Source organism: Narcine bancroftii, chromosome 11 (assembly GCF_036971445.1).
Source record: "Narcine bancroftii isolate sNarBan1 chromosome 11, sNarBan1.hap1, whole genome shotgun sequence".
In the NCBI taxonomy this organism is placed as follows: domain Eukaryota; kingdom Metazoa; phylum Chordata; class Chondrichthyes; order Torpediniformes; family Narcinidae; genus Narcine; species Narcine bancroftii.
The window spans coordinates 10,570,444-10,598,145 of record NC_091479.1 but is presented as its reverse complement, the minus strand read 5'-3'; the positions used below and the strand labels follow the sequence as shown (position 1 = coordinate 10,598,145).

At 45.2% G+C, this 27,702-nt stretch overlaps 1 protein-coding gene across 1 annotated transcript in view; it reads right to left on the bottom strand.

Moving 5' to 3' along the window:
- Positions 1-27,702, bottom strand: part of ccdc33 (coiled-coil domain containing 33) — a 169,048-nt gene that overhangs the window by 124,601 nt on the left and 16,745 nt on the right. Inside the window, exon 4 of the mRNA XM_069902239.1 lies at positions 3,433-3,596. Within this exon, the coding sequence (XP_069758340.1) occupies positions 3,433-3,596 (164 nt within the window). The remainder of the gene's footprint in view (positions 1-3,432; positions 3,597-27,702) is intronic.

Genomic DNA, 27,702 nt, shown 5'->3' with positions numbered 1-27,702 from the left:
ATGAAAGAGAGGGAAATTGCTCTGGAGAGATCTGTGAGCACTCCAAGCCAAGCCCAGAGGTAGTAGAAATGACCCCATATGCGAAGGGGAGAGGAAGAGAAAACCTAATTTATTTGTACCCCAGAGTGCTTGCCTTTGTCGGCCCACTGGGGTGCTGTGTGCAAGGCTATTCTGCCAGGTCATTTCCACAAATACTGGACAACCCTAACATGTCATTTAGGGGTTAAAAAAATTAATTCAGGAAGTTACCAGAAGACCTAAACGTGCCCAGAAAGCGATGCCCTCAGATTTGTGATTTAATTTAAAATATTGAATTTCCCCAGTCTGCTGTTCTGAAAAGTGTTTATTGGCAAAAATCCTCGTCTCATAAAGCCAACTTTGCCACTCATCTGTCACCAGTTCATTTTTATAACTGGTTCGTTTTTTTTTAAATACGCATCAAATATCTTGCTGGCCATTTAATCTCCCGTTATCAAGCCGGGGATCCATACCTGTGGAGAGCCACAAGGGCTTCGTCAGCAGAGCAGAGAGAGAGGTCACGGATCTGGATCCAGCCTGTGACACTCAAGATGAATAATGAATGGCCCTGACTTATCCAACCATCCTTCAACCTTCCGGTCTTCACAAACGAACCACCCTCAGCCTCACAGACAGGTGGACCCAGACATGAATACATGCACACACACGTGGGCACGCACACCACCCACACAGTCACTTGCAGATTTACACAGGCACTCACAAACACCTTCATACAATTACATGCATCTGTGCATAAACAAATGCAGTGTTGACAGAAATATATCCAGCAAGCACACAGACATAACATGTACAGCACACAGATGGATAGACATACATGCCACTGAAGCATAAAAAATCTGCATACATATACACACGTTGATGCAAGCTGCTGGATGCATGTACAGACAAAAGGTGCACAGAATCATGTAAGTACATATAAACACAGACACACAGGTAAACATATGCATGCAGAGAGAGTGTATGTACAGTCACACACACGTGCATTCAAATGAGAAAGTTACATAGTTCAATAAATCTCCACTGGAGAGAAAGGTTCTAAGAATTTATTCCTGTGCTTTGTTTATAAGCTGCCCCCAGGGGCACTGATTTGTAATGTTTTATAGCACCTGTTCTACCAAGTGAGAATGCATTGAGAAAAAGCCACAGTACTGAAAGATTTATGAGAGTTTGCACATGGTTAAAAATTCATGATGAGATGGCTGGCTTCATCAAAACAGATATTTCATCAAACTCTGGGCGTGGCTGCAGTTTTTCAGATCAGGCCTCTCAAATTAACTGAGCATAGAAACGGATTAGCATTATTTTTAAACAGAACTTATGTTGAACTATAGAAGATTTTTTTAAAATCACTGCAAACACAGGCAAAAATAAATTTACCGCTGCAAAATAATAGCTGGCTTTGAAGGCAGAATTTCTTAGAAGCCCCCAATGTACTGAATGTGCAACGTATCGAAAGTTAATTTGTTCCCATTCACGTGGGAGACTGGAACCAGGGGACATCGCCTCAAGATTCAGGGTGGGAGATTTAGGACGGAGATGAGGAGGAACTACTTTTTCCAGAGGGGGGGTGAATCTGTGGAATTTGCTGCCCATTGAAGAAGTGGAGGTGACCTCAGTAAATATATTTTAAGTTTATTGTCATTTGATTGCACAAGTACAACCTGACAAAACAGCATTCTCCAGTCCTCGGTGCAAAACACACAGACTCACAACCAGACATAACACACAACAAGCAATACACATGCAGGACAAGTATTTTATCTATAAAATAAATAAACTTTCCTGTGTACAAATGAGAGTCTCGGTTGGTTCCTGTGAGCAGTTCCTTTGGTCGTTCAGCATTCTCGCTGCCCGTGGGAAGCTGTTCCTCAGCCTGGTGGTGCTGGCTCCGATCCTCCTGGATCTACTCCCTGATGGGAGCAGTTCAAAGATGCTGTGTGCGGGGTGGAAGGGGTCCTCGATGATTTTGCATGGTTGGATAGGTTTCTATCAATTTCGATAGATTTTTACAAAGTAGGGGAATTAAGGGATATGGGGAAAAAGGCAGGTGGGTGGAGATGAACTGATAATCAGATCAGCCGTGATCACATTGAAAGGCGGAGCAGGCTCGACTGGTCGGATGTTGTCCTTAATTACTTAGAAATGCTAGAGGGAGACAAGCCCATTAACTGATATGCACACAGCAAGATCCCACAAAACAATGATGCTTTTGATGAAGGGTCAGGCAGTCAAGAGGCTCGGAGGGATGAGTAATGACAGATGCATGGTAACACGCCATTCAGCCCATTCAATCCACACTGACCACCAGCCACCACTCCAGTGCTTACTTCATACTTGAAGCAGTGAGGTCATTTTGAGTCACCCTCATTGCAGGAAGGATGTGGGTACTTTGGAGATTTAGCAGGATTCTCCCTGTATTGGAGAGCGTGTCACGTGAAGCAAGGTTGACAGCACTGGAGGTTTTCTCTTTGGACAGATTGAGTGGGGACAATAGAGGTATGAAATATTACGAGGGGCTTAGATAGGGAGGACAGCCAGTACTTTTTAGCTGGGGTGACAATATAAATAACAAATACCAGAGTATTATCTGTTCAAGATAAGCAGAGGAAAATTTAGGGTAAGAAAGTTGGGGTTTTTTTTTAAACACACCAGAGATTAGTGGGTGCCTGGAATGCATCGCTAGGGGTGGTGGAGGAGACAGGTACAATAGAGACATGTAAAACACTCTTAGGCAGGTACATGGATATAAGAAAATAGAGGCTTATAGGTGTGAGATGGAGAAGAATTAGATTGGTGTAGAGTTGGTTTGCGCTGCTGAGATGATCAAATCTGGACTGCACATGTCGGCACAACATTAAGGGCTGAAGGGCCTGTACTGAGCTAAAGGGGTCTATGTTTTAGATCAGTAGTTTTCAACCTTTTCTTTCCACTCACATACCGTTTCAAGTAATCCCTGCACCCTCGGGGCTCTGTGACGAGTGAGGGATTACTTAAGGTGGGATGTGGGTGGGAAGGGAAGGTTGAGAACCACTGCTCCAGACCCAATTGTTACTGAAGTATTTTGCTTGAGACAAATTGTCACTGGCCCATTTCCTTCAGAGTTCTGAGACCCTGCCCATAACGAGTCAATGAGGGACAATTAAACAGTGGTTTTTGAACTTTTTCTTGCCACTCACAGACCACTTTAAGCAATCCTTTACTAATCACAGAGCACCTATGGCATAGGGAATACTTACAGTGAGATGCGAGTAGAAAAAAAATGTTGAGAACCACTGACCTATAGGAAGCAAAGGGGACCCAACATTTCAGGCCTCAGTCCTTCACCACCACTCAATGGATTTGACCCCGCACTTTCGACCGCCGCTGCTGCAAACAACAGGGCCCAGTACTCACGCTGTCCCAAAGGGTTGGGGCACAGAGCCATCGCTGAGGGCCGGCAGGTCAGTTGCCCCATGCAGAATGATGCTGACGGACTGCTTGCCGGGTCTGGAGATGTGCCATTCATTGGCGGGGGACGTGAGCCTTGGTGCAGCCGGTCCAGGTGGCGATTCTATCACCTAAGACAGAGCCAAGGAATAAATTAGTCCTCTAGTTTTAATTTTTTTTTTTAATTTAGACAAACAGCACGGTAACAGGCCCTTTGCTGCCCAACTGACCTACAACCCCCAGTACGCTTTGAGCATAAAATAATTTCATTTAAGCAATTTTGTATAATATTACAATTCTGGGTTTTACATGACGATAAATAGTATCTGATCAGATTTCTCATATTATACCCGACACAGTGAGAATGATTATTCTGTGAGCAGTCGAAGAGGTCAACTCCAACATTCATACAAGGTGGAAAAACAAACGTAGTTACATTCTCAATGGGTGCCATACTCCCTCCCACCAGAGGCCAGAGCACATTTAAGAGAGGGTGCCATGGACTGAAACAGAACATTTTTTATGCAGTCCACAAGAGAGGACGAAAGAAACTAACTAAACTTGACCTCTTCACAGGGAAAGGGGCCCATAAACTTCCAGCAGTCTTAAGAAGGTCATGGTTGAGAGTGGCTAGTCTAGTGCTACAATGAGCAAATGATCCATTAGTACAGCATGAGGGCACTGTTGTGAGGTTCATGCAGGAGCCTGATGGCTGCATTTAGTTAGCCGTAAGATTCACCTTTAGCAGTAATTGACACTCCCCCCCCCTTAAAATCAGAGAGTCCCTCCAGCACTCCCACAACCGCACAGACTTCAGTCCAAACCATTGGCAACCCGAGCTCCAGATCTGAACCTTTGACACAATCAGGAAGCCTTCAGTGCCCGAGGTCCATCCCACCCTCCCCACCCTCTGGCATCCTGGTTCTGATTCCTGGTATCCCCTTCAGCAGTCCGTGGCCTGGTATGAGTCCCTTGTCTACAGTTGCCGGCACCCTGCAGCCCGCATGGGTTTCTCGCCTCAAGTTGCCAACAGCCCGCCATCTGTGCACTCCTCAGTCGCGGAGTCCCTTGCTGTCCACCGCCATTGACTCAGTCCCGCAGATTTGTCTCCTCTGGGGGAGACGGGGAGGGGGGTGCTCTCCCCGATTTCCGTGGCCCTGCACCAGTCCTCTGCTTCCCCGGAGTCTGCAACCCCTAAAGGACAATGCCAGCACCGATGCTGCCATCCTGGTGGCAGGATTTTAAAAGAAACCACCGTTTAAAGCCTGTACAGAGCAGTTGGACTGGGTGGTAGAACCCTGCGGAGGACCGCTGGATCTCCATCCCTGCTCTCCCCAGGTCCACACCATGACGACAGCTCTGGCAGCTTCACCATTATTTTTTAAAGAAACTATCTTTGACGCTGTTGAAACATGATTTCATCCTCTCCCCAACGGGAGGAGATGGGGGCTGAGCCATAAAAGTCTGCAGTCACTGTGATTGTAGGCAAAACACAAAAACGCTGGAAGAACTCAGGAGGAGGAGATATATTACTGATATTTCAAGCCTGAGCCCTTCCTCAAGGTATGTGAAAAGAAAACAGGCTTCTCCGAGGGGGTATGGGAGGGGAAGGAGTCCAGACCAACAGACACAAGGTGTTAATTGGATACGATAAAAGGAAAAGTGAGAATTGATTTTGGCTCAGAAAGGAGGCAGAGGGAGGGGGAGAGAGAGAGAGATGGGTGAAAGGAGACAAGGATAACAGGCAAATGAGGGAAAACAGGGAATTGAGATATGGTCTGAACAGGTCAGGGGTTCGAGCTTGGGTAGACAACTTGGTTGGCAGACAAAGGTTGGGCCAAATATGCAATATACTCAGGAATCAAATGCTAGAACAGTAGCCTAAAACCACGGACTGCTGAAGGGGATACCAGGAATCAGAACCAGGATGTCAGAGGGTGGGGAGGGTGGGATGGACCTTGGGCACTGAAGGCTTCCTGATTGTGTCGGAGGTTCAGATCTGGAGCTCGGGTTGCCGATGGTTTGGACTGAAGTCTGTGCGGTTGTGGGAGTGCTGGAGGGACTCTCTGATTTTAAGGGGGGGGGGTGTCAATTACTGCTCAATACCCAGGAATGTTTCTTGAGGCAGGGAGAAAGGAGGAAGCTGAATGTTTTGAAGGGAAATTAGAGACATACTTTCTCACGAGTCCTTTACAAGAGCTCGTTTAATTCAGAGCACTAATCTGTTACACACACAACAAATAAGTCATCTATTAGTGTCCGCATTCACCCTTGAATATCAACATTTTCTGGGTAAGCTCAAAGTATACCGTGTATTTCAATGCTTTTATTCTGATTAAATACAGGGCTTACTAATGAATGCATTTAAATGCCGAGAGTCAGTCACAATTATGGCTCAACCACTTAATAACAACCTTCATCGACAAAAATGTGAGTAGGGACACAGACAGAAAAAATTATAACCCTGGCGCACGCAATTAAAGGGACCCTAAAGGTCGAACCTTCTCCAGTGATAGGAAACGTACCGATATAAATACACCAGGAACAAGGTAAGCGCTGGCAAGTGGCGGAAGTTTTCTTTCAACAAAACAGACTAGAGAAGAACAAAATAAAAACATAACGCTGGGGAAACTCAGCAGGTCAAACGGTGGACTTTACAGAGCAAAGATACAGAACCAACATTTCAGGCTTCGGCCTTGCATCAAGGTCTGAACAAAATGTAGGCAGGTGCCTGAACAAAATGGTTGGGGGGGGAGGGGAGGGGCAGCACAAACTCATAGGCAGGATAAGGGAGGGCACAAGGGGGAGAGGGGGTGGCTCTGTGAACGGAAAGGGAAGGGGGTGGAGAGCTGGAGGAAAGGGGGTGCCAAGATGGAATAGCGGGTGCTCCTCCAATTTGTAGGTAGTCTGGCAGAGCACGAGACCATGGACATCATCTCAGGGAACGTGGAATTAGAACAGGTGGTCGCCAGGAGATCCACGCTCTGAACAGTCAAGGAAAGGATGGATGCAGAGCACATGCAGACAGATAGGTTTAGCTCAATTTGACTTCATGGTAGGTGGGCCAGAAAGCCTGTTTCCGTACTGTCCTGTCCTGGTCCGGGTTGATCTGGTTTCCATGCTTCCCCTCAACTCCTGAGCTTGGTGGCATTTGAGTTTCCAAAGGGTTCTTCATCCGAAAGCTTCAGCAAGCGGTGGCTCAGGCCAATGCCCTGGAGCCACCGTAAACAATTATGCACGAAGGTGGAATATTCATCAGCAGGCAAGAGTAGTCAAGCAAACAGAAAATAAAATCGGGGTCATGCAAAGGGGCACTCAGAGCTGAGCCGAGTGAATAATTCAACAAAGCCTTCAGGAAGAAAGGGAAGACTTGCAAGGGACCTGTGAACACGTGACAACCTCACCGCAAGTCAATGACACAAGTTTGAAGTTTTCTGAAGCTGAGTACTAATATTGAGTACTCTGGATGTCAATTATGGATCATAACTCCAAAGGTTCTGCGACATCAATAGTTAATTTTCTTGTGCAAATATTGATGCACCCCAGGGATTTTAGGGAACATCTGCGGTGACTGGCTTCCCTCCACTGTAACGAGCCAGGAATTGGCTACAATTCTGCCACAGAAAGCCGGTAAGAATTAGCAAGTGCACGAAACTAACGCCTGTTAACAAAGAGTATACCATGCTATGAAGCGGTTGACAGAGATGTGAGAAACAGTGGGACTAATCGGGCTCATTTTCCATGGTGATTTTGCCAAGATCAGAATGGGAATTGGGAATATTGTTCGAGAGAAAGTAGCCGATCGTGGCAAGGTCGAACAAATCCTCAACCGAGAAGGGACACAACAAAGAACTGCTTCACTCCAAGGCATTAATGGAAATGCTGGAGGACCTCAGTAAGTCTCGCAACATCCATAGGGGGTAACGGTTTATTAGCCACGTCTTGGGACAGAGTCCTTCTTCAAGTCATTGGAATAAAGACTGGGAGAGAAAGAGGGAAGAATGAGGACCATTGAGAAATCGCCTTTTTTAACCAAATTGGGGAGAGTGAGACGGAGAGGGAAATGGAGGAGGAGGAGAGGGAAGGGCAGATGGGGAGGAGGGAGGGGGAGGTGGAGAGGGAGGGGCAGAGAGGGAGGGGAAAGGGAGAGATAGCGGGCTAGGGAGGGGGGGGAGAGGTGAGTTGGATGCAGATTACAGGTGGCAACTCCATCACCACAAACTGGGTTGCCAAGGGAAGCAGTTTATAATGGGAAGATGAAAATCGTCACAGTGGATCACCAAACATTGGGGAGCAAGAGTGATAAGAGGAACTCCTCCCACACCTCTGCCCCCTTCCAATTCCGACCAATAAATTTAAATTGATCGAGCATGGACAGCCCTGCCTTCAACTGTTCTCAAATTTTCTCTCTCTATTCCCTCCCACCTCTTTTACAATGCACCTTAAACCCCATTTTGAGTTGATGGCCATCTGCTCTAAAATCTCCCCGCCTTCCCATCAGATTTCATTCTTGTGAAGCATTTTGGACAGCTTACTGTGTTAAAGGTACTCATTGAATGAAAGTTTATCTTCTATCGTGGAATATAGTTCTTAAATCCTATTTCCTGGGATTTTTTTTTTTAAAAACCATAGTTCCCGATATTATTGATCTTAATTTGCCAGGAAGACCTTTTCTGCTGTTTCACGATCCCACGATCCAGCGTGAAGTTTCATCAGTAAATACTGGTGGGATGGCGGCAAAGCTGACCCCTCCCTCATTATTAGTAACCATCTATCTCAGCGCAATGGACACACCGGGTTCTTTTTTTTTCTTTCCACACCATAAACCACATTAACCATAATACACACTTTTTCCTTTTCAAATATATACAGTGCCATTTTCTCCCCCCCCCATCCCACCCTCCCTACCTCCCCCCACCCGTCCATTTAAAGTACAAAATCTAGGATACACACACCGGGTTCTTGACGCTCTTCAAGGGAAGAAGCCGTCTCTCCCAGGACGCCTGTGAGAAAATGCAATCTGTCCAAGTGATAATGAACCAAGATTGAAGTGAGTTGCGGCAAATTTGCAAGTCAGATGGTTTGATCTGCTGATTGCTCAGGGGCATCGACAGATGGAGCTAATCCAAACTGGAGGAGCGAGCTAAATCAGAATTTACTGTCACAAAATTCGTTGTTTGGCGACAGCATCACAGGGCAAACACTTCAATAAACCACCTTACAAAATAAATAAAAATAGTGCAAGGTAAAGTCAGAGTGAGTCAGCGTTCATTCAGGAATCTGATGGTGGAGGGGGGGAAAAAGCTTCAGGCTACTGTACCTTCTTCCCAATGGGAGCAGAGGGCACGGCCTGGGTGGAGGGTGTCCTTGAGATTGGAGGCTGCTTTGTTCAGATTCCGCTTACAGATGTCCTCGATGGAGTGAGGTCTGGTGCCCGTGATGTCGCAGGCCGAGTTAACAACCCTCTGGAGTTTTTTTCTTACTTGTCAGAGCATTGGCGCTTCCGTACCAGACGGGGGCGCAACCAGCCAGAATAGCGGTCCACCTGAAGAAGCTTTCGAGAGCCTTTGGGGACATTCCGAATCTCCTCAAACTCCTCACAAGGTATGAACCGCTGGCGAGCCTTCTTCGCGATTGCATCGACATGGAGGCTCCAGGACAGATCCTTGACTTGGAGCTTTGACTCTCTCCACTACTGACCCTTCGATGAGGACTGGGTCGTGTTCTCCCGATTTCCTCCACTATCGCAGAGCCACGAGCAAAGACTCTTAAATAGCCAGAAAGTGGAAACTAGAGAGCGATGGGCACTGAAAATTAAAAAAGACTTCTCCGGTTTCCATTAAAGCAGCCCCCCCCCTCCATCATCGCCCCCTTTCTCCTTTCCGCTGTCTCCTATCACAGAGCCAAAATCATCTCATATTTCTTCTTTTCATATCCATTGACACCCTTTGCGCATATTCCTCCCTCTATCTCATTCTTCCAAGTGTCTTTATTTGGGTGCCTGCCTGTTGTTTGCATGTACCATGAAGAAGGGCTCAGGCCTGAAACGTCTTTACCTCCTATGGATGCCGAGAGACCGGCTGAGTTCCTCCAGCATTTACTGCATGTTTTTACTACAATCACAGCATCTGAAGACTTTCACATTTAACAGACACTGACACACAAATTCACACAGAAAGAAACAAACTCACACTCGTATATTCACACATTCATACCAGCACATTTTCACACGCACCATGAGGAGAGTGACGCAGGGCATTTAATCAGTTTTATTAGTGATATATATTTGGCTTTTTAACACCATACTTCATGGTAGAGTACACGTCAGGAAGACGAGACCTCAGCCACAATCGTCTGCAGTGAGGATAAGAGCAGTGGATGGTGTGGACTGTGAAGTGAAGCAAGCTTTAATTGAAAGGTTGGACCTGCTCCTGCTTTAGTTAGGCTGACTGTCCTGTCTGGACCATGGGCATCTGAGGCCTTCAACATCACAATACAGGTTCCTCCTGAATGTTCTTCGTGATCTCTTTTCCTTGCTCACGTTTTTAGATCCCTGGACATTAATCTCCTCATCCACCAACCTAAATGTGCATAGACCATAAGACAAAGGAGCAGAAATGGGCTATTCGGCCTATCTAGTCTGCCACGCTATTTAATCACAACCTGATCCACTTTCCCACTCAGCCCCACTGCCCAGCCTTCTCCTCATATCCTGGCCGACCTCTAATGCTTCACCACTCCTGCCCCAACTCTTTCTCCTCACCACAATCTTTGTTTTTGCACCCATTAGCACCTCACACCCTGGAAATCTCAGCACAGGGCTTATTCTCTCCAAATCTATGCATTTTACACTGAACATTACATCTGCCCACGATGTGTGAATCTAAATAAACCTTCTCCACATTAATCTGACCATTCCCTCCCTCACAGTCCACAACTCTCATTTTTATTTCGTCCACATCCCTATCTCAGAGTCTTACAAGTTTTTTAAAATTTATAAATTTAAATTTAGACATCCAGCACCGTAACAGACCATTTCGGCCTATGGGTCCGTGCCGCCCAATTTTCATTCAATTAACCTACACTCCCAGTATGTTTCAAACAGTGGAAGGAAACCAGAGCCCCCGGGCAGACACAGGGAGAACATTAAAAACTCCTTACAGACAGCGTGGGATTCGAACCCTGGTCCCAATCACTGGTGCTGTGAAGGTGTCCCACTAACCACTATGCCATCCAAATGTCCTTATTGAACCACAGTCCCGGGCAATTCATCCCAGGCGTTCACCACTCTCTGATAGCTACCCTAAACTTTTCTCTGTTCACCTTGAATGAATGGGCTCTGGAACTGGTCATTGCCACCCTGGGGAAAAGTTGTTCTAATCTATGCCACTCTATTAAATTGCCTCTTGTCCTCCATCGCTCAACCTTACTTCATAAGGCATGATGTCCAATACAGGCAACATCCTGGTAAATCTGCATCATCTCCACACCCTTTCTATAATGAGGCAACCAGACCGTCGCCATCCCATCGATCTAATGAAGGACACAGAAAAAGGATGTCTGACTTGGAGGGTGGTGAATCTGTGGAATTGTTGCCACAGGCTGTTGTGGAGACCAGGTTGTTAGAGAGATTGATAGCTAGGGCATCATATATTTGGGGACAGGGCCAGGCAGTGGGGCTGAGGGGAAAATAGATCCCTTCATGATTGAATGGTGGAGCAGACTCGATGGGTTGAATGGCCTATTTCTGCTCCTACGCAGGTCTCAGAGTACATACATGACATCAAATACAACCCTGAGATTCTTCTTCCTGCAGGCGAGGCAGAATTACCACTAATTGGTAGTGCAAAAACAAACTCTGCTCAACGTACACATGTAAACAAATAAAGAAATGTGAGAACAGAGTGTGTGCTGGGTGGTGTGGATCCTTGATGATGGCTGCTGCTCTCCAACGGCAGCGTTCCCCGTAGATGTTCTCAATGGTGACGAGGGCTTTGCCTGTGATGTCCTGGGTCCACTACCTTTTGCAGGGCCTTCCACTCAGGGGTATTGGTGTCTCCCATACCAGGCTGTGATGCAGCCATTCAGCACACCTTCCACCATGGCACATCTGTGGAAATTTGCCAGGGTTTCCCGACGTCGTACCAAACCTCTGCAAACTCCTGCCCCTAAGTCTTCCTTTGACCAAACAGTCAATGTATTAGCATTTTTTTTACATAATGTCAGACTTTCTCTGAGGATGTGGGATAACTTGCAAATCACAGAGCCACTGCAAATCACGCTGTCTTAATGTTTTGTCAATTGGCTGCATCTGCAGCCTATTTGTTTCATGACTTTGGCCAAATCAGTCCAATTTACTATGACAAATACCATCAAGCATGCAGTGATAGTTACACAGAGTGAAAAGGCAAACAGAAAATTTCAGTAATTGGAATCACAAATAATAGCAGCTGTCTTCGTTTTGCCCCAAGGTCAAAGGAGAACCAAATTGCTCAAGGAGCTTCTAACAAACCCTTTCCTTGATGCTTCTTTTGATTTTAAATTGCAAATTAACACTTACTGTCAATAAAAACACTCTGAAATGCTGGAGGAACTCAGTCGGTCTCACCGCGTCCACGGGAGGCAGAGATATATTACCGACATTTCGGGCCCAAGCCTTTCTTCAAGGAATAAGCCAAGAGCAGGAAGGCAACGAAATAAAGACAGTGCCGGCTGGGGGAGGAGTGCAGACCAACAAAAGGTGTTAATTGGATATGATAAGTGGAGAGGTGAGAATTGATTCTGGCTCTGTGAAAGGGGCTCTGGTTCAGGCCTGAATGATTGGGAATATTAACCTTCTGTAGGTGCTGTGAGACCGGCCAAGTTCCTCCAGCATTTACTGTGTGTGTTTTACTACAATCACAGACTTTCACGTTCCATTTACTGTCCCTTTACCAATTGCACGAAGGTATATCTGAAATAAAATGCTAAGGCTGCTATCAAAATATACGTCCTTGTTGTTCCTTCCTTCACACTGATCTCAGGCTAATATGGTAACGTTGCCCTGGCCCATACCGGATTCTGGGGCAAAAAAAAGTGGCGGAATGCACAACAGGTCCAACGTTAAAGGCCATGGGGTATAACTTCAAAACTCGGTCACTCGGGATGTGACCTGGATTTACGATGAAGTGAGGGTACTTCCCAGAGAGGATCAGCAATCTGGAAAATTTGAGAAGCGCGTTCATACCCTATCATGGCAGCTATGAAAGGAAATAAATTATTTAACCTAATTATGAAGGAATTAAGAGCATCGGAGGGAAAAAGCAGCAGAAACAGTCCATTCAGCCCCTCAATCTGTCCTGTCATTCAATATGATCAGAGTTGATCTGCTCTTCTCACTGCTGCCTTCGGGAAAAGGGTGCAGGCGGACACCCAATGGCTCAAAAACGTCTTCTTCCTCTCTGCCATCAGATTTCTGAATGGACAATGAACCACTGACACCCTCACTTTCTTTTCTATTGTACTCATTTACTTTTTAGAATGTTAATCTCAATTTTGCACCTGTGAGTCTGCCACAAATCAACATTCGCGACAATAAATTCTGATTCTGATCCCCTCTTCCGCACAGTCCTCAATTATCCAGCCTCGAATACAAATAGATCAAAGCAGGCGGGAACGGCCACGGCAATCATGAATGGCTAGCAAACTCTTCTTTTTACTTGTCCTTGCCTGATCTGTCTGTGACTCCAACAACGTGAGACATTGGGGACGCATTAATGAGAGACCGAGATTTCTCAGACTCTGTGGCTGTAGGAAAGTAAACCCAGAAATGGCCTGTATTCTCTGCCATAGCTGGCGTGTATCTCAATTAGCCAAGGTATCAAATATATGGAGAGAAGTTTCTTAATTAGCCAGGGCACCAACTATATATGGGGAGAAGGAGAGGCAATGGGGAGGAGTGGAAGATCAGCTCCTCCTCACTTACATTCAACACAAGCACACCCCAAGGATGTGTGCTTAGCCCTCAGCTCTACTCACTCTACACCCATGACTGTGTGGCTAGGTGCAATACAAATACTATCTACAAATTGCTGGAGGAACTCGGCAGGTCTCGCAGCATCCATGGGAGGTAATATAACCAACGTTTGGGGCCTGGGCCCTTCTTCAAGGTACAAACAAAAAGCAGACAAGGGCTGTGGTGGGGGGGGAAGAAAGGGTAGGAGAGGAGGACAGGCCAACAGACAAAAAGGTGATCGATGGTCATTGTAAGGTGGAAAGGTGAGAATTGTGAGATGATGTCATCTGACTCCGGCATTGAGCAAGTTTTGCTTTCACACGGCTCTTTAAAGGCCGATTGACGTTCGATTCCTGGGATCACTGGCAAATGTGGAAGGGGCTACAGACTTCAAGCAGTCATTGCATGCAAGGGATATTCAACAAAATGCTAATCTTTAATATACACACCGTTGCTATGTCCCAAATATTACGGTGCTTTGAATTGAGGGGACTATGTATAAAATGTGCTGTAATATCTACATGGTCAAACCAAAATGTCCACAAATATCCTTGAATAAAATCTGGAATGTCCACCTTAATTACTTGTGAATTGTTTGGTTACAAATTTATTATAGTGAAAATTTCATTCCTTCGCTTCATTCGTTTGGCCGGGAGGGTTTAGGAGCTGGGCTTGTTTCAGTTTAATGAGCAAGTACCTCACCAGAATGCTTACTGCACTCAGTAGTACACTCATTCTTCTTAATGAAGTTCCACACAGCTGATTCCGGTAATCCCAAAGTTTGGATGATGTCCCTTACTGTTTTATTCTTGTTCTTCAGCCTCATTATGGCTTCTTTGACACAACTCTGGTCCCCATGTTGAAAAATGGCAACTACAGACCCCAAAGGTGATCAAAAGCTAAGAAGCAACCCCAGTGCTCTAACACCTGCGCTAATGAAGCAATTACACATACTGAGTTGAAGCCAAATGCCCCAAACATTATGGTGCCCTGAAATGTATTAAAAAATGCCATATTTTCTACATGATCAAACCTTAACCCCCTTTCACACTTGCTAGTGATCCCAGGAATCGAACACAAATCGGCCTTTAAAGTGTCTAGTGTGAAAGCAAAATCTGCTCAACGCTGGCATCAGATGACGTCATCTCACACCGAGATTTGACGGCCTCGACCCCTAGTGCAATCCTCGACGTTGGTGTTGAGATCAGGCAAGGGTCAAACAGGCAGCAACATTGCTGGGACTTCCAATTAAAAGTAGAACAGACCAAAAGCCGGGAATAAACTCTTGCAAGTGTGAAGGCATTCAGTGTCCCGGTTAGGAGTGGTCTAGTGTGAAAGGCCAAACCCCACCCCCCATTCCTATCCTAGGACACTGAACGGCCGATTTACTGGGATGCACGTGTGAAAGGGGCTATAACGTGTACATAAAATCTGGAATATGCACTTTACTCACATTTGAATTGTTTGATTACAAATGTAGAACTGTGGAGCACAGGGGCAAATAGAGGAACAAAAGCGGCCTTTGTCCCAAACATTACTGAATGTTGGCCCCTACTGAGTAGGGGCCAAACCTCTCCTTGACTGTAAACTTATTTCTTGGCGTCACGAGCTCTGAATTGAATTGTCACAATATTATCCAGAAAGTCTATTGATTTTGTTTCGTATTCAGAGGCTTTTGATTCCTGTAAAATAATCTGAAAAAGAAAATACACTGAATGGTTCTTATTCAGAGCAGCTTATCGATTGCTAAACTGTCCTTTCAATTGCCACTGTGGCTCACAGACATCAATTGCTTTAAAAGCAATGAGCTGAATTGCTCCGATCGTGCTTTTGAATCTTGTACGAAAAGCCATATTCGGGCCTGAGAAATAACAAAAGGAGATGAAAGGATACTGGAATGGTGACATTCAGAGGCGGTGCAACCTGCAGCTTGCTTGCAAGACCTTCAGATTCTTTCGATCAATAAACCACAATATAAAAAAGCCAAAAGGATTCTATGCAAAATAATCCCGGCTTTCTAAATCATACATGAAGCTTGAATCACACAGGGAATTTAAAAGAGATTGCAGCCCGATATGGCCGTGGTCGTAATTGCAGCTCGTGGTACACTGTTGGAGATCTGTCGATGGAGAGGCAACTATGTATATCATCTGTTAGCAGAAAACTGAGACAAGGAGCTAACAGTATTGTGATAAACTCAGTGACTGGGGAGAAGCGCAAATCAAGGGTGCAGTTCCGTTAATGGGTAGATGATCTGTCATGTGATTCCACGAGATGCCAATGTCTGTAAAATGACCTTGCTGTGTTCTGGATTAATTTCAACGGGGCGCCGACAGCGACCCAGGTTCGAATCTGGCACTGTCTGTAAGGAGTTTGTACGTGGCCCCCATGTCTGCGAGGATTTCGTCTGCGTGCTCCAGTTTCCACTCACCTTTTAAAAAAAATGTATGAGGGTTGCAGGTTAATAGGGGTATTTGTGTGGTGATCCGGAAGGGCTAACAAAAGTTCCATCAGTAGACTTGGAATTAAGGATGAACAGGAGGACTTTTAAGACCAAGCAGAAATAGACCCCACATTCACTTATGAGCTGATCCACTCAGCCCCACTGCCCGACCTTCTCCCCATATTCTTCGATGCCCTGGATAAATTAGAACCTATCAATCTCTGCCTTAGATACACCCAATGACCCAGCATCCACAGCCACCCGTGGCAACAAATTCCACTGATTCACCACCCTCTGGCTGAAGAAATTCCCCCGCATCTCTGTTCTAAGCAGACGCCCTTCCATCATGAAATTGTGCCCTCTTGACCTGAACTCTCCCACCATGGGAATCGACATCTACTCCGCCTCTGCCTTTCAACATTCAAAAGGTTTCAATGAGATCATCATTCTCCTAAATTCCAACAAGTGCAGGCCAAGAGTTGTCAAATGCACCTCATATGATCAACCTTCCATTTCTGGAATCATCCTTGTGAACCTCCTCTGAATCCTCTCTGACACCCAGCACATCCTTTCAAAAATGAGAAGTAATTTGGCCCCTTGAATTTGATGCTTTGTTTAATCAGTTCACCTGTACCTCACCTACAGCTCCAACCCCACCTCGTCTCATCTGTATCCCTATCTTTACAAGTTCCAATTGGCCTTGAGCATTAACAGGACAATTATTTCAAGTAAATAAATGATTCCTGATTTCAACCCTGATGGGTGTAAGGATCTTTTTTTTTAATGTCAACAGTAACAGGCCATTTTGGTCCACGAGTCCATGCTGTCCAATTTACACCCAATTAACCTACACACCAGGTACGATTCAAACGAGGGAGGAAACCAGAGCCTCTCCCCCGGGAAAAACCTATGCAGACACGGGGAGTAGATACAAACTCCTTAAGACAGTGTGAGATTTGAACCCCAGACCTGATCGCTGGCTCGGTAAAAGGGTTGTGCTAACCGCTACACCGACTGTGCCACCCAAAGTGTGTTGTCAAGAACAGAAATAGTAGAGAATACTTCCTGTTTCTTTTTATTTGGATTCATTAAACGTTGATGTTGTTTACAGTTTCTCGCCAGTGGCCCCATGAACGAAGTGGGTCGCTGGGCCGATTCAAGGAGCCGATCAAACTGGTGGGTCAAGGATCACACGCGGACCCACAGACTTCCTTCCTGGAATCAGTTATGGGAACACGCAGCCCTTCAGCCCATTGAGCCTGTGCCGACCATCAACCACCCGTTTAACTCATCCTACGTTAACCTGGCTTCATGCCAACACCACCACACAGTGCACCACTCACTACACCACAGGGGCCAATTAATCTACTAACTTCTACATCTTTGGTAAACGAGAGGAAGTCTGCAGGAAACTCCCGCTGTCACGCGCAAGCTCCACACAGACAGCGACAGAGGGCAGGATTGAATCCAGGTCTCCAGCGCTGTGAGGCAGTGGCTCTCCTGACCGAACCACTTGGCCTTCCTTGGAGTTTCAGATGGCGTGTTCAATGACCATCACAATCCCTTGAACGAGCGTCCAGACATTTGAATGTCATCCAACAACTTAATCACCGTCTGTCTGCAATAATGTTTACTTCGTCTGCGATCCCCTTTCAAACCATTTCAACCTTTTAGATACCTTAGTCAGATCAACCCCTCCCCCCCCACACTCATGGGAATGCAACCCAAGGACACTAGCAGTATAAGTCTCAGTGATCATTACATTGTGAAGACCCCTACAGGAGGGGCTTGGGAAATGATAACGTGTTAAAAGCTCAAAGGCAATCAAAACCATTGCCAACAAACTAAATATATTTAAAATTGAATGCATTGATTTATAATTATTTTTAAAATACCCTAAACCTTCTTTCTCTGATGGGTCTAATTTTATCGTTGTAGGTTAATAGATTTTCCGCTCTCTAAATGCGATGTGATAGCTGTTGGTTCTTGCTTCTTGACTGTTCGATTGAGCAGCGTTCTACATGCAATAAGTCTTAATAACAGCTCAGATTTGACAAAAGCAATGGTCTGTGACTAATGATCTGTAATGTTTAGCGGCTTGACGTTAACAGGCCAGGATTGGGCATGTTCAGTAGGGCAATGGTCTGAGGGACTGCCATCAAAAGCTACTCCTCATCGAGAGACTGAACGTGGGGAGAACGTACAAACTCCTTATAGACACCGTGGGTTTTGAACCACGGACCTGCTTGCTGGCACTGTAATGGCATTGAGCTAACCACTATGGCAACCGTGCCTACCCTAAATTAAAATTAAATCCTAACCCAAAAAATGCTGGAAACTCTCAAGCACCAAATGAAACACTAACGCAGTTTCTCTTTCCGCAGATACTGTCTGACCTGCTGAGTGTTTTGGACACTGTGACATCACTGGTTACTTTCAACTAATTTGTTCGATAAATCAGCAAATTAATTAGAACCTCTCATTGCTTGACATCAAGAAAGTGGAAAGAAAAAAAAAATCCCTTTCTACAAGCATCCCAATGCACGCTGAAGGCCAAAATCCTCTAATGAGCAAGTTCCTTTTCCAAATAGAGCGTGAATGTGTCTGGAATGGGCTATCAGGGTAGCGGTGGATGTCGATATCACTGGAGCATTTATGAGGCTGTTGGATAGACATCCGAATGTGCAGGGAGAGGTACGATAAGGGTCACATGCAGGCAGAATTAAAATGATCTGGGCACATCACTTAATCTTCCTGTTTCATATAAACATCATGTTCAGAACATTGTGCACCCAATGGCCTGTTCATCTGCTGTACTGTACTGTTCTGTAACTTCACTGAGAGAAGTTTCATCCATGAAAAAATGTTGGGTCCCAAAAAGACTCCAGGCTCTAATAAAAATTAATTCAAGTAATATCCTTCAATTTAATACAAATGGTAGGACTGGGAATGGTTGAAAAGACATAGACTGTAATAACACATTCTTTCTATTATCTATAAAATTGACCTGAAGTGATTTATCATCATCCAGATAAAGGTATTTGTTATTCAAGAAGATTTATCCACCCATCTGGGTTGTACACATCTAGCAACAGCAGGGTATTTCAAGTCTTTGGCTTGGCTTCGCGGACGAAGATTTATGGAGGGGGTAAAAAGTCCACGTCAGCTGCAGGCTCGTTTGTGGCTGACCAGTCCGATGCGGGACAGGCAGACACGATTGCAGCGGTTGCAAGGGAAAATTGGTTGGTTGGGGTTGGGTGTTGGGTTTTTCCTCCTTTGCCTTTTGTCAGTGAGGTGGGCTCTGCGGTCTTCTTCAAAGGAGGTTGCTGCCCGCCAAACTGTGAGGCGCCAAGATGCACGGTTTGAGGCGTTATCAGCCCACTGGCGGTGGTCAATGCGGCAGGCACCAAGAGATTTCTTTAGGCAGTCCTTGTACCTTTTCTTTGGTGCACCTCTGTCACGGTGGCCAGTGGAGAGCTCGCCATATAATACGATCTTGGGAAGGCGATGGTCCTCCATTCTGGAGACGTGACCCATCCAGCGCAGCTGGATCTTCAGCAGCGTGGACTCGATGCTGTCGACCTCTGCCATCAAGTAAAGTACAAACAAATTGTTGGAATTATGGAACTAAGAACTTGGGCTTGAACAGATAAAACGCTTCTTCCACCAAAGGATTTATTAAAACTACATTGGTGGAATTCCTGAGGGTTTAACTAATTGTGCTGGAGACACACTGTGCAAGCCACCGCCTGTCGGTCAATATTCTTAAGAGATTCGCTGTTTCTTTTATGTGCGCGAGGGTTCTGCAGGCAGGAGTCTCCTGATGCAGTTAAAAAGCTACTAACAGCCCTCGACACCATGGCAACGAGAACATCAGAAAATATTCCAAATCATCGGCAAGAAAGATTTGGACACATTCCCTCTGGTGAAAGAGGTGCATAGGATCCCAAGATTCAAGGTTGCGGGGAACAAGACAACAGCCAAAGTTAATTTATCAAAATAATGCATTTGGTTGCAATTAACACACCAAGGATGCATTCAACACACACGTGCACCTTGCATCTTCAAGGCCTTTAATGCTGTAAACTATCACCAAGGTTCTCCAGTGGGTTATAATCAAACTTCGGTGCTGGGGACCTTGGGCAATGTCTAAAAGCTTGGCCAAAGAAACAGGTTTTAATAAGCACCTGAAAAGAAGGAGCTTGAGGGTCTGATTCCTGGAACTTTCTCAGCTGAGGCTTGGGAGCGGAGCATGTATCATCAAGATCGTGTACTTTGGAGAGGCCAAGACATGAGGGGTATGTAGGTCTTTGAAGATTAGAGGGTGACAGGTTACAACAGAGATAGGGAGGACTGTGGTCCAAGGGTTTTACAGTAACAGACCCACCCCCACCAGTATTGAACCCCAGTGTTATACAGAGACTGACCCTTCTCCACCAGTACTGTACCAGTGTTACACAGTGAAAGACCCGTCCCCACCAGTACTGTACCCCAGTGTTACACAGTGAAAGACCCGTCCCCACCAGTACTGTACCCCAGTGTTATACAGTGACAGACCTGTACCCATCAGTACTGTTCCCCAGTGTTATACAGAGAAAGACCCGTCCCCACTAGTACTGTACCCGCGTTATACAGAGAAAGACCCGTCCCCACCAGTACTGTACCCCAGTGTTATACAGTGACAGACCCTTTTCCACCAGTACTGTACCCGTGTTATACAGTGACAGACCCTTTTCCACCAGTACTGTGCCCCAGTGTTATACAGTGATAGACCCATCCCCAGCACCCCCCCCACCTGCTTATTGAGTTCTTGAAAGACATTTTATGCCCCTCCCCCCGGGGTCAGGCTACTGCTCTCTTCCCCCGCTCCCCCTATTAGATTTGTTCTGACGCCGGGTCTGAAGGAGACAACTGTGACTTCATTAAAAACCTGCAACCTCAGGGGTCTGGGCCCAAGATGGCAGAGCCAGGGCTCGGCAGCGACCACGAGGGTTTGCAGATGAGGTGGAGCAGAGGACTGGGGCGGGTCACCAGAAACGCGGAGAACATTCACACATTGAGAAGTAGAGGCAGAAGAGAGGACGGTGACCAGCGAGGGGTTCAGGGGATGAGGGAACTGCGTTGGCTGCAGGATCATGAGAACCAGGTTATCGGAGCGGTGCTGTGGGCAAGAAGGGCTCCCGAAAGGCCTCGGGTGCTGACGGCTTCCTGATTGTTCGGATCTGGAGCTCGGGCTGCCGATTGATCGAACAGGAGCCTGTGCGGCTGCGGGAGCCCTGGAGGCGAACCCACGGACACTCAGCAACCCCGAAGGGACTCTCTTTTGCTTCCTTTTCTCTCTTACTGAAAGGGGCAGCAATGCTGATTCTTTACCTTACAGCAGGCAGAAGGAAATTTTGTGTAACTTTACACGTTTTGCACTATTACAATGAAGGAATTGAGCACTGGGAATGGTGCTGACAACCGTGAGTTCGTGCATTGGGACCTCTCGTGGAAAGAGCATTCAGCCTCACAAACCTTGGACTTACCTGCCCGTCAAGAATCAGCTCCATCCTCCACATTGCCCTCGCATCAGAACACACAAAACCAGAAATGAAAGCCAATGCCCTTGATCCCAAGGCCCTGCCTTCGAGGGCACAAATAAACAAACCCAGAACAACCGAGAAGATTGGAATTTTGGCTGCTGCTATTTCCGCCCTGCAAACACAAATGTAGCTCAAATCCTTCCCCCCCCCACCCTGCCCCCACCCAAAGTCTATAGGACTTTGAAGGTGCTATAGAAATGTAAGTTTGTTTTTCTTTGAAGAAGGAATTCTGCAAACATTCTCCTCAAATTAGCCCACGAATATCATCTTCCAACCTTTAAAGTTGCAGCAAAGAATTGCATCTCCTGAAACATGCTACGAATAAAGCCAATATTCTTTGATTACAACCTACTGAGAGTCTGAGATGCAAGGAACTAATAAACCCTTTAGGGCACCAGTTTAGATTAACACTGAGATTTCAATAGCAATTTGCGGAATAAATTTCATTGCCCTGCAGAACGAACCAGGATTCAAAAGTCTCCTTTTGAATGACTGATGCAATAACTGAATCTTATCTAAAATTCTCACAGGAAATATTAACAGTGCAATATTTAAGGTAGGCTTCACGCTCTGTATCTCTTGCCAAATGGTTACAGTGGTCCTCCAGACCAATCAACTGCACAGCCTGCATTTAGATAGCACCTTAGCAAGCCATCTCAAAGTGGATCACACAAGAGCTAGGACACTGAACATTAGAGCATAGACCAGGCCCTCAGTGTTGCGCTGATCTATATATTCCTTCTAAAAAATACTAAACCCTTCCTATCTTGTAACCTTCTACTTTCCTTTCATCCCTGTGTCTAAGAGTCTCTTAAATGCCCCTAATGTTTCAACCTCCACCACCATCCCTGGCAAAGCATTCCAGGCCCCCACAACTCTCTGTGTAAAATCTCATTCGCTTGCCAGGAAGGCGGAACAGTGGCTGCACCTCTGGAGAAGACTGAGGCAGGCAGGGCTACCAGCCACCATCCTGTCAACCCACTACAAGAGATTTCTTGAGAGTATCCTGGCCAGCTCCATCAAAGTGTGTTTCGGTTGCTGGAGAGAAATGGATCGGAGGTCAATCCACAGGACAATAAGAGGGGCAGAGAGGGTCACTGGGATCTCCCTCCCCTCCATCAATGTGAACTACCAGGATTGTTGCCTGAAGAGGGCACGCAAAATCATTGAGGATCTTTATCCCCCCCCCTCCCCCCGCACACAGCATCTTCCAGCTTCTCCCTTCGAGAACGAGATCCAGGAGGAGCACCACCAGGCTGAGGAACAGCTTCTTCCCACGGGCAGTGAGAACGCTGATCGACCAAAGGATCTGCTCACACTAACCGTCCGAGACTCACATATTCATTGTATAGATGAATACTTGTCCTGCATATGCATTGATTGTATGTGTTTCGTTGTGTGTTTTGCACTGCAGACCGGAGAACTCGGGTTTCATCAGGTTGTACTTGTGCAATCAGATGACAGTAACCTTGAGTCCTGACAGGGTCTGGCATTTCTTCGTCTGTTTATGGCGATGGTCTGGGATTCTGTCGGATATTTTTAAAAATAGATTTCGGATATTTTCCATCCCTTGCCATTCGATCTGTCTCCCACCATGCCCCATGAAGTGGAACTGTAGCCAGCAAACCCGACAGTTTATCCCCTGTCAACACTAATGAATTAGTTCCTCACTTCCAAAGAACGTGATTAACATCAATTCAGAAACGCAATCACTTAGTCTGCTCGGAGATAAATGTTCAATGTTCTTGCTGTAAAATGGCTAAAGATGGATTGTTTTCCTATTGCCATTAACACAAGCAAAGACATACAAACCAGTTCATCTCTCCGTGTATTTCATCTGTGCAATTCTGGCAGAAAAGGATTATAGGGACATTAGGATCAACTTTACTGCACAAGATATTAATACGTGGTTCTTAATGTGCCAGCTTATTATTTTGAATGCTACTTCAAGTGGTTTTATGTGTCATGGAAGTGTTGGGAAAATTACAGCCACTTCAACCTTCCAGGTTCTGGATTACAAGATGGGGGGCGGGGGGGGCGCGGCCCGGTTGGCGTAACGCAGCTCCTGTACAGCACCAGCAAATGGGACTGGGGTTCAGATCCTGCGCTGTCTGCATGGAGTTTATACGTTCTCCCCGTGTCTGCGCGGGTTTTCCCTGGGGGCTCCGGTTTCCTTCCACCGTTCAAAACGTACTGGGTAACCGGGTGTAAATTGGGCGGCTCGTGGGCTCGATACCGTGCTGCATGCCCACATTTTTTAATTTAAAATATAAAGATGCCCTGTCAGCAGATTACACAGAGTTCTGGAAGTTCAGTGCAGTCTGGTTCTGCCCTTGCCATTTTAGTCAGAAGGTTGTTGATTTAATTTCTTCTCCTGAGACTTTATCATAGAACATTACAGCACAGAAACAGTTTGGGGCACCCTAGTTGTGAACATTGTTGTGAAATACTGGTCTTTCTTTCTCAATTTTTAAACTCTTCTTAATCGAGGAGATAAAATGTTGCTGCCATCATCTTCACTGCCCCACAGCTTTCATCAGATCACTTTTTGCTCCCACTCGCATCAATTATCGGATCAAAATACTTTCAAACTGAAATGAGAGTGAGTGAGGAAAATACTGGAAGGAGACCATTCCACCCATCAACTCCATGATGTCATTGGCGAAGGTAGCAGTAAATGGATATGTATCGAACCAATTTAAATTAAGTAGATCAAATAGGCAGGGATGTCCACTATCTCCCTCACTGTTCGCTTTAGCAATAGAACCGATAAGAACAAAAAATAAAATAAAAGGGATAAAAATAAAGGAGAAGGAGTATGAAATCAGTTTATTTGCAGGTGACGTCATAGTATACCTAACAGAACCAGAATTATCAATAAAAGAACTACATAAGAAATTGAAGGAGTATGGAGAAATATCGGGGTACAAGATCAACGCAAATAAAAGTGAAATGATCCCAATGAGTAATGCGGATTATACAGAATTTTAAAAAGTATCACCATTTAAATGGCAACCACAAGCAATCCGATACCTAGGGATCAGGTCAGATAATAATTTAAGCCACCTGTACAAACTAAATTATCAGCCACTAATAAAGAAATTGCAGGAAGACTTAGAACATTGGGAAGAATTACCGCTAACACTGATAGGGAGGGTAAACAGCATTAAAATGAATGTGTTCCCAAGGATTCAATACTTATTTAAATCATTGCCAATTCCCTTAACAGAGAAATTCTTTAGTGAACTAAAGAGAATAATAAGGAAGTTCTTGTGGAAAGGGGGGAAACCGAGGGTAGCGTTAGATAAATTAACAGAGAGGTACAACCAAGGTGGTTTGTAGTTACCAAACTTTAAAAATTATTATAGAGCCACACAATTAAGGTTTATCAGATTTTTTATCAGACAAGGGAAAAAACAGACTAGACTAAGATAGAACTAGATAAAATAGGGGAGAAGGTACCGGAACATATACTTTATAAGTGGGATGAAAAGCAGGTGCAATATAAAAGCTCACCAGTATTGCATCATTTACTTAATACATGGAAGAAGATCCACTTAGAAAGGAAAAAAACGAAATACCAAAATTATTATTGACACAAAACCCACTAATCCCTTTTACAATAGATAACCTTTCCTTTAGAGAACGGGAGAGAAAAGGAATCAAAAGAATAGAAAACTGTTTTTTGGGAAATAATTTATTAACATTTGAACAGTTGAAGTACAAATATGGAACAACTCACGGTACAATGTTTGCAGATCATCAACTGAAAGCTTATTTAAAGGATAAATTGGGAAACAGACAGAGATTACCAGAAGGAAGCAGCTTTGAATATGTGATTACAGACAAAATGATAATTAAAAGATTTATAACCAACATGTACATTAAGCTGCAAGAAAAAGAAAATTATGAAATAAGTTATAAACCCAAACAAAAGTGGAAAAAAGATCAAAACATAAAGATCAAAAATGAAACATGGGAAAAGTTATGTTCTGGAACTATGAAGAATATAATAAACACTAGGTTACGCATGATACAGTATAATTGGTTACACAGGGTATATATCACACCCCAAAAGTTTAAAAGAATGGGACCCACAGTATCAGATAGATATTTTCGCTGTAAGAAGGAAATGGGAACAACAGTACATGCAACTTGGGCATGTGAGAAAGTGAGAAAGTTTTGGGAAGATCTAAATCAGATATTAAATAAAATCACAAAAAATAACATACCAAAAAATCCAGAGATCTTTCTTCTAAGTAATATAAGAAGTAAAGAATTAGGCCTCAAACTGGATGAAGCACAAAAAAGATTCATTATGATAGCCTTAGCAGTAGCAAAAAAATGTCTAATGTCAACTTGGAAAATGGAAGAGAGCCTGAGAATACAGCAATGGTACATGGAAATGAATAAAGGTATTCCATTGGAAAAAATAACATATAATTTAAAAAATAACGTCACATTGTTTGAACAAATTTGGGAACCGCACATGGAACACAACAGAGAGGGCTTGCCTCGGACCTCCACCCCCTAAAATGATAGAATGAGAAGAAAACAAAATGACTTGATCCAGTGTGTAAAAGTAGAAGACACAATTTTCTTGTTTATTTTCCATTGTGTGATGGTTTTATTGTATTGTAAATGTTGAACATTTAATGGGTTTGGGGGGGGGGGGGGTTGGAAGGGGGCGGAAGGGAGGGGGGAGAAAAAGGGAGAAAATGCTACAGTAATAATTTAAGAGGGAAATGTTTGTGTGTATTTTGATTGATATGGTGCACAGTGTGAAAAATTTTTTAAACTCCGTGATGTCCAAACAAGAACCATCAGCCTTCTCCCAGTTCTTGGTCTCTGTATCGTTGTGGATTACAATCATGAGTGCTCACTTGCTTTCAGTCTCCCACTACCCAATAAAGTCCTTCAGCAGCTTGATCCAAACACTCACCACCCTCTGTGTGAAAGAAATTATTCCACATGCTCCCGTTAAAGATACCTCGAAGCCCTTCGGTTATGTACCCTTTACATTCCAATATAAAGTACACTTTTTGACCTGCTGAGTCTGAAGAGTCTCATAAACTTCTACAGGTGTACCGTGGAGACCATTCTGGCTGGTGGCATCACTGCCTGGTATGGAGGCGCCAACTCTCAGGACAAGAATAAACTCCAGAGGGTTGTAAACTCGACCTGTGACATCACAGGCACCAGACTTCACTTCGTTGATGACATCTACGCAAGGTGGTGTGTTACTAAAGTATCCTTTATCCTTGTGCCACTTAGAGCAACAAAGAGTTAATAGACTCACACAGAGCAGAGGAAACACGAAAATCTGCAGACACCGTAGTTGAAGTAAAATCATGAAAATCAGCTGGTCAAACAGTGTCCTTTGTGCAACAAAGGTAGAAATACAGAACCGACATTTCGGGCTTGACCCCTTCAGCATGGTATGTGAGAATGCCAGCAGGCATCCAAGCAAAAGGGTTGGGGAGGGGAGGGGGTTGCAAAGACAGGAGATGTTAGGCAGATGAGGGGAGGGAGGGGACAGCAGCAATGAGGGGGAGGATGGAAAGGGAGAGGGGGAAGAAAAGACAAACAGGTTCAGCAGAAGACAGAGAGATCGACGTTCATGCCATGTGGCTAGAGAGTGCCCAAACGGAGGATAAGGAGTTGTTCCTCCAATCCGCGGGTGGTCAGGGTGGGGATAGAAGTGGGTCTGGGAGTGTGTCTCGGAATTGAAGTGGTTGGCTACTGGGAGGTCGCTGTGGTGGCGGACGGAGAGGAGGTGCTCAGCGAAGCGATCTCCCGATCTGCGCCCGATTCTCTCCAACATAAACGCCACAGAGGAAACAGAAATGTCTATAACCTGCAAAAATATAATTTATTCAAAAACGCAGCAAGTGGAGGATAGTCACATGCAAATTGGATGACAAGTTACCCCATTTATGCCCCTCATGAATTTATAAACCTTGATTTGGTACACCCCCTCAGCCATCTACACTCCCAGAGAGGAAAATCCCAACCTATACAACCACTCCCTCCAATTCAAGACCCCTCCCCCCTCCCTGCCAGTCCCACCAACATTCTTATTCTGCACCCTTTCCCGATTAATGCTATCTTTCCAAACTGTCCATTACCCACCAAGCGTGGTCTCACCATCACTGGGGGGGATGGGAGGTGGATGACACCATGAGTTACCACACCAGGTGACACCACTGGGAAGA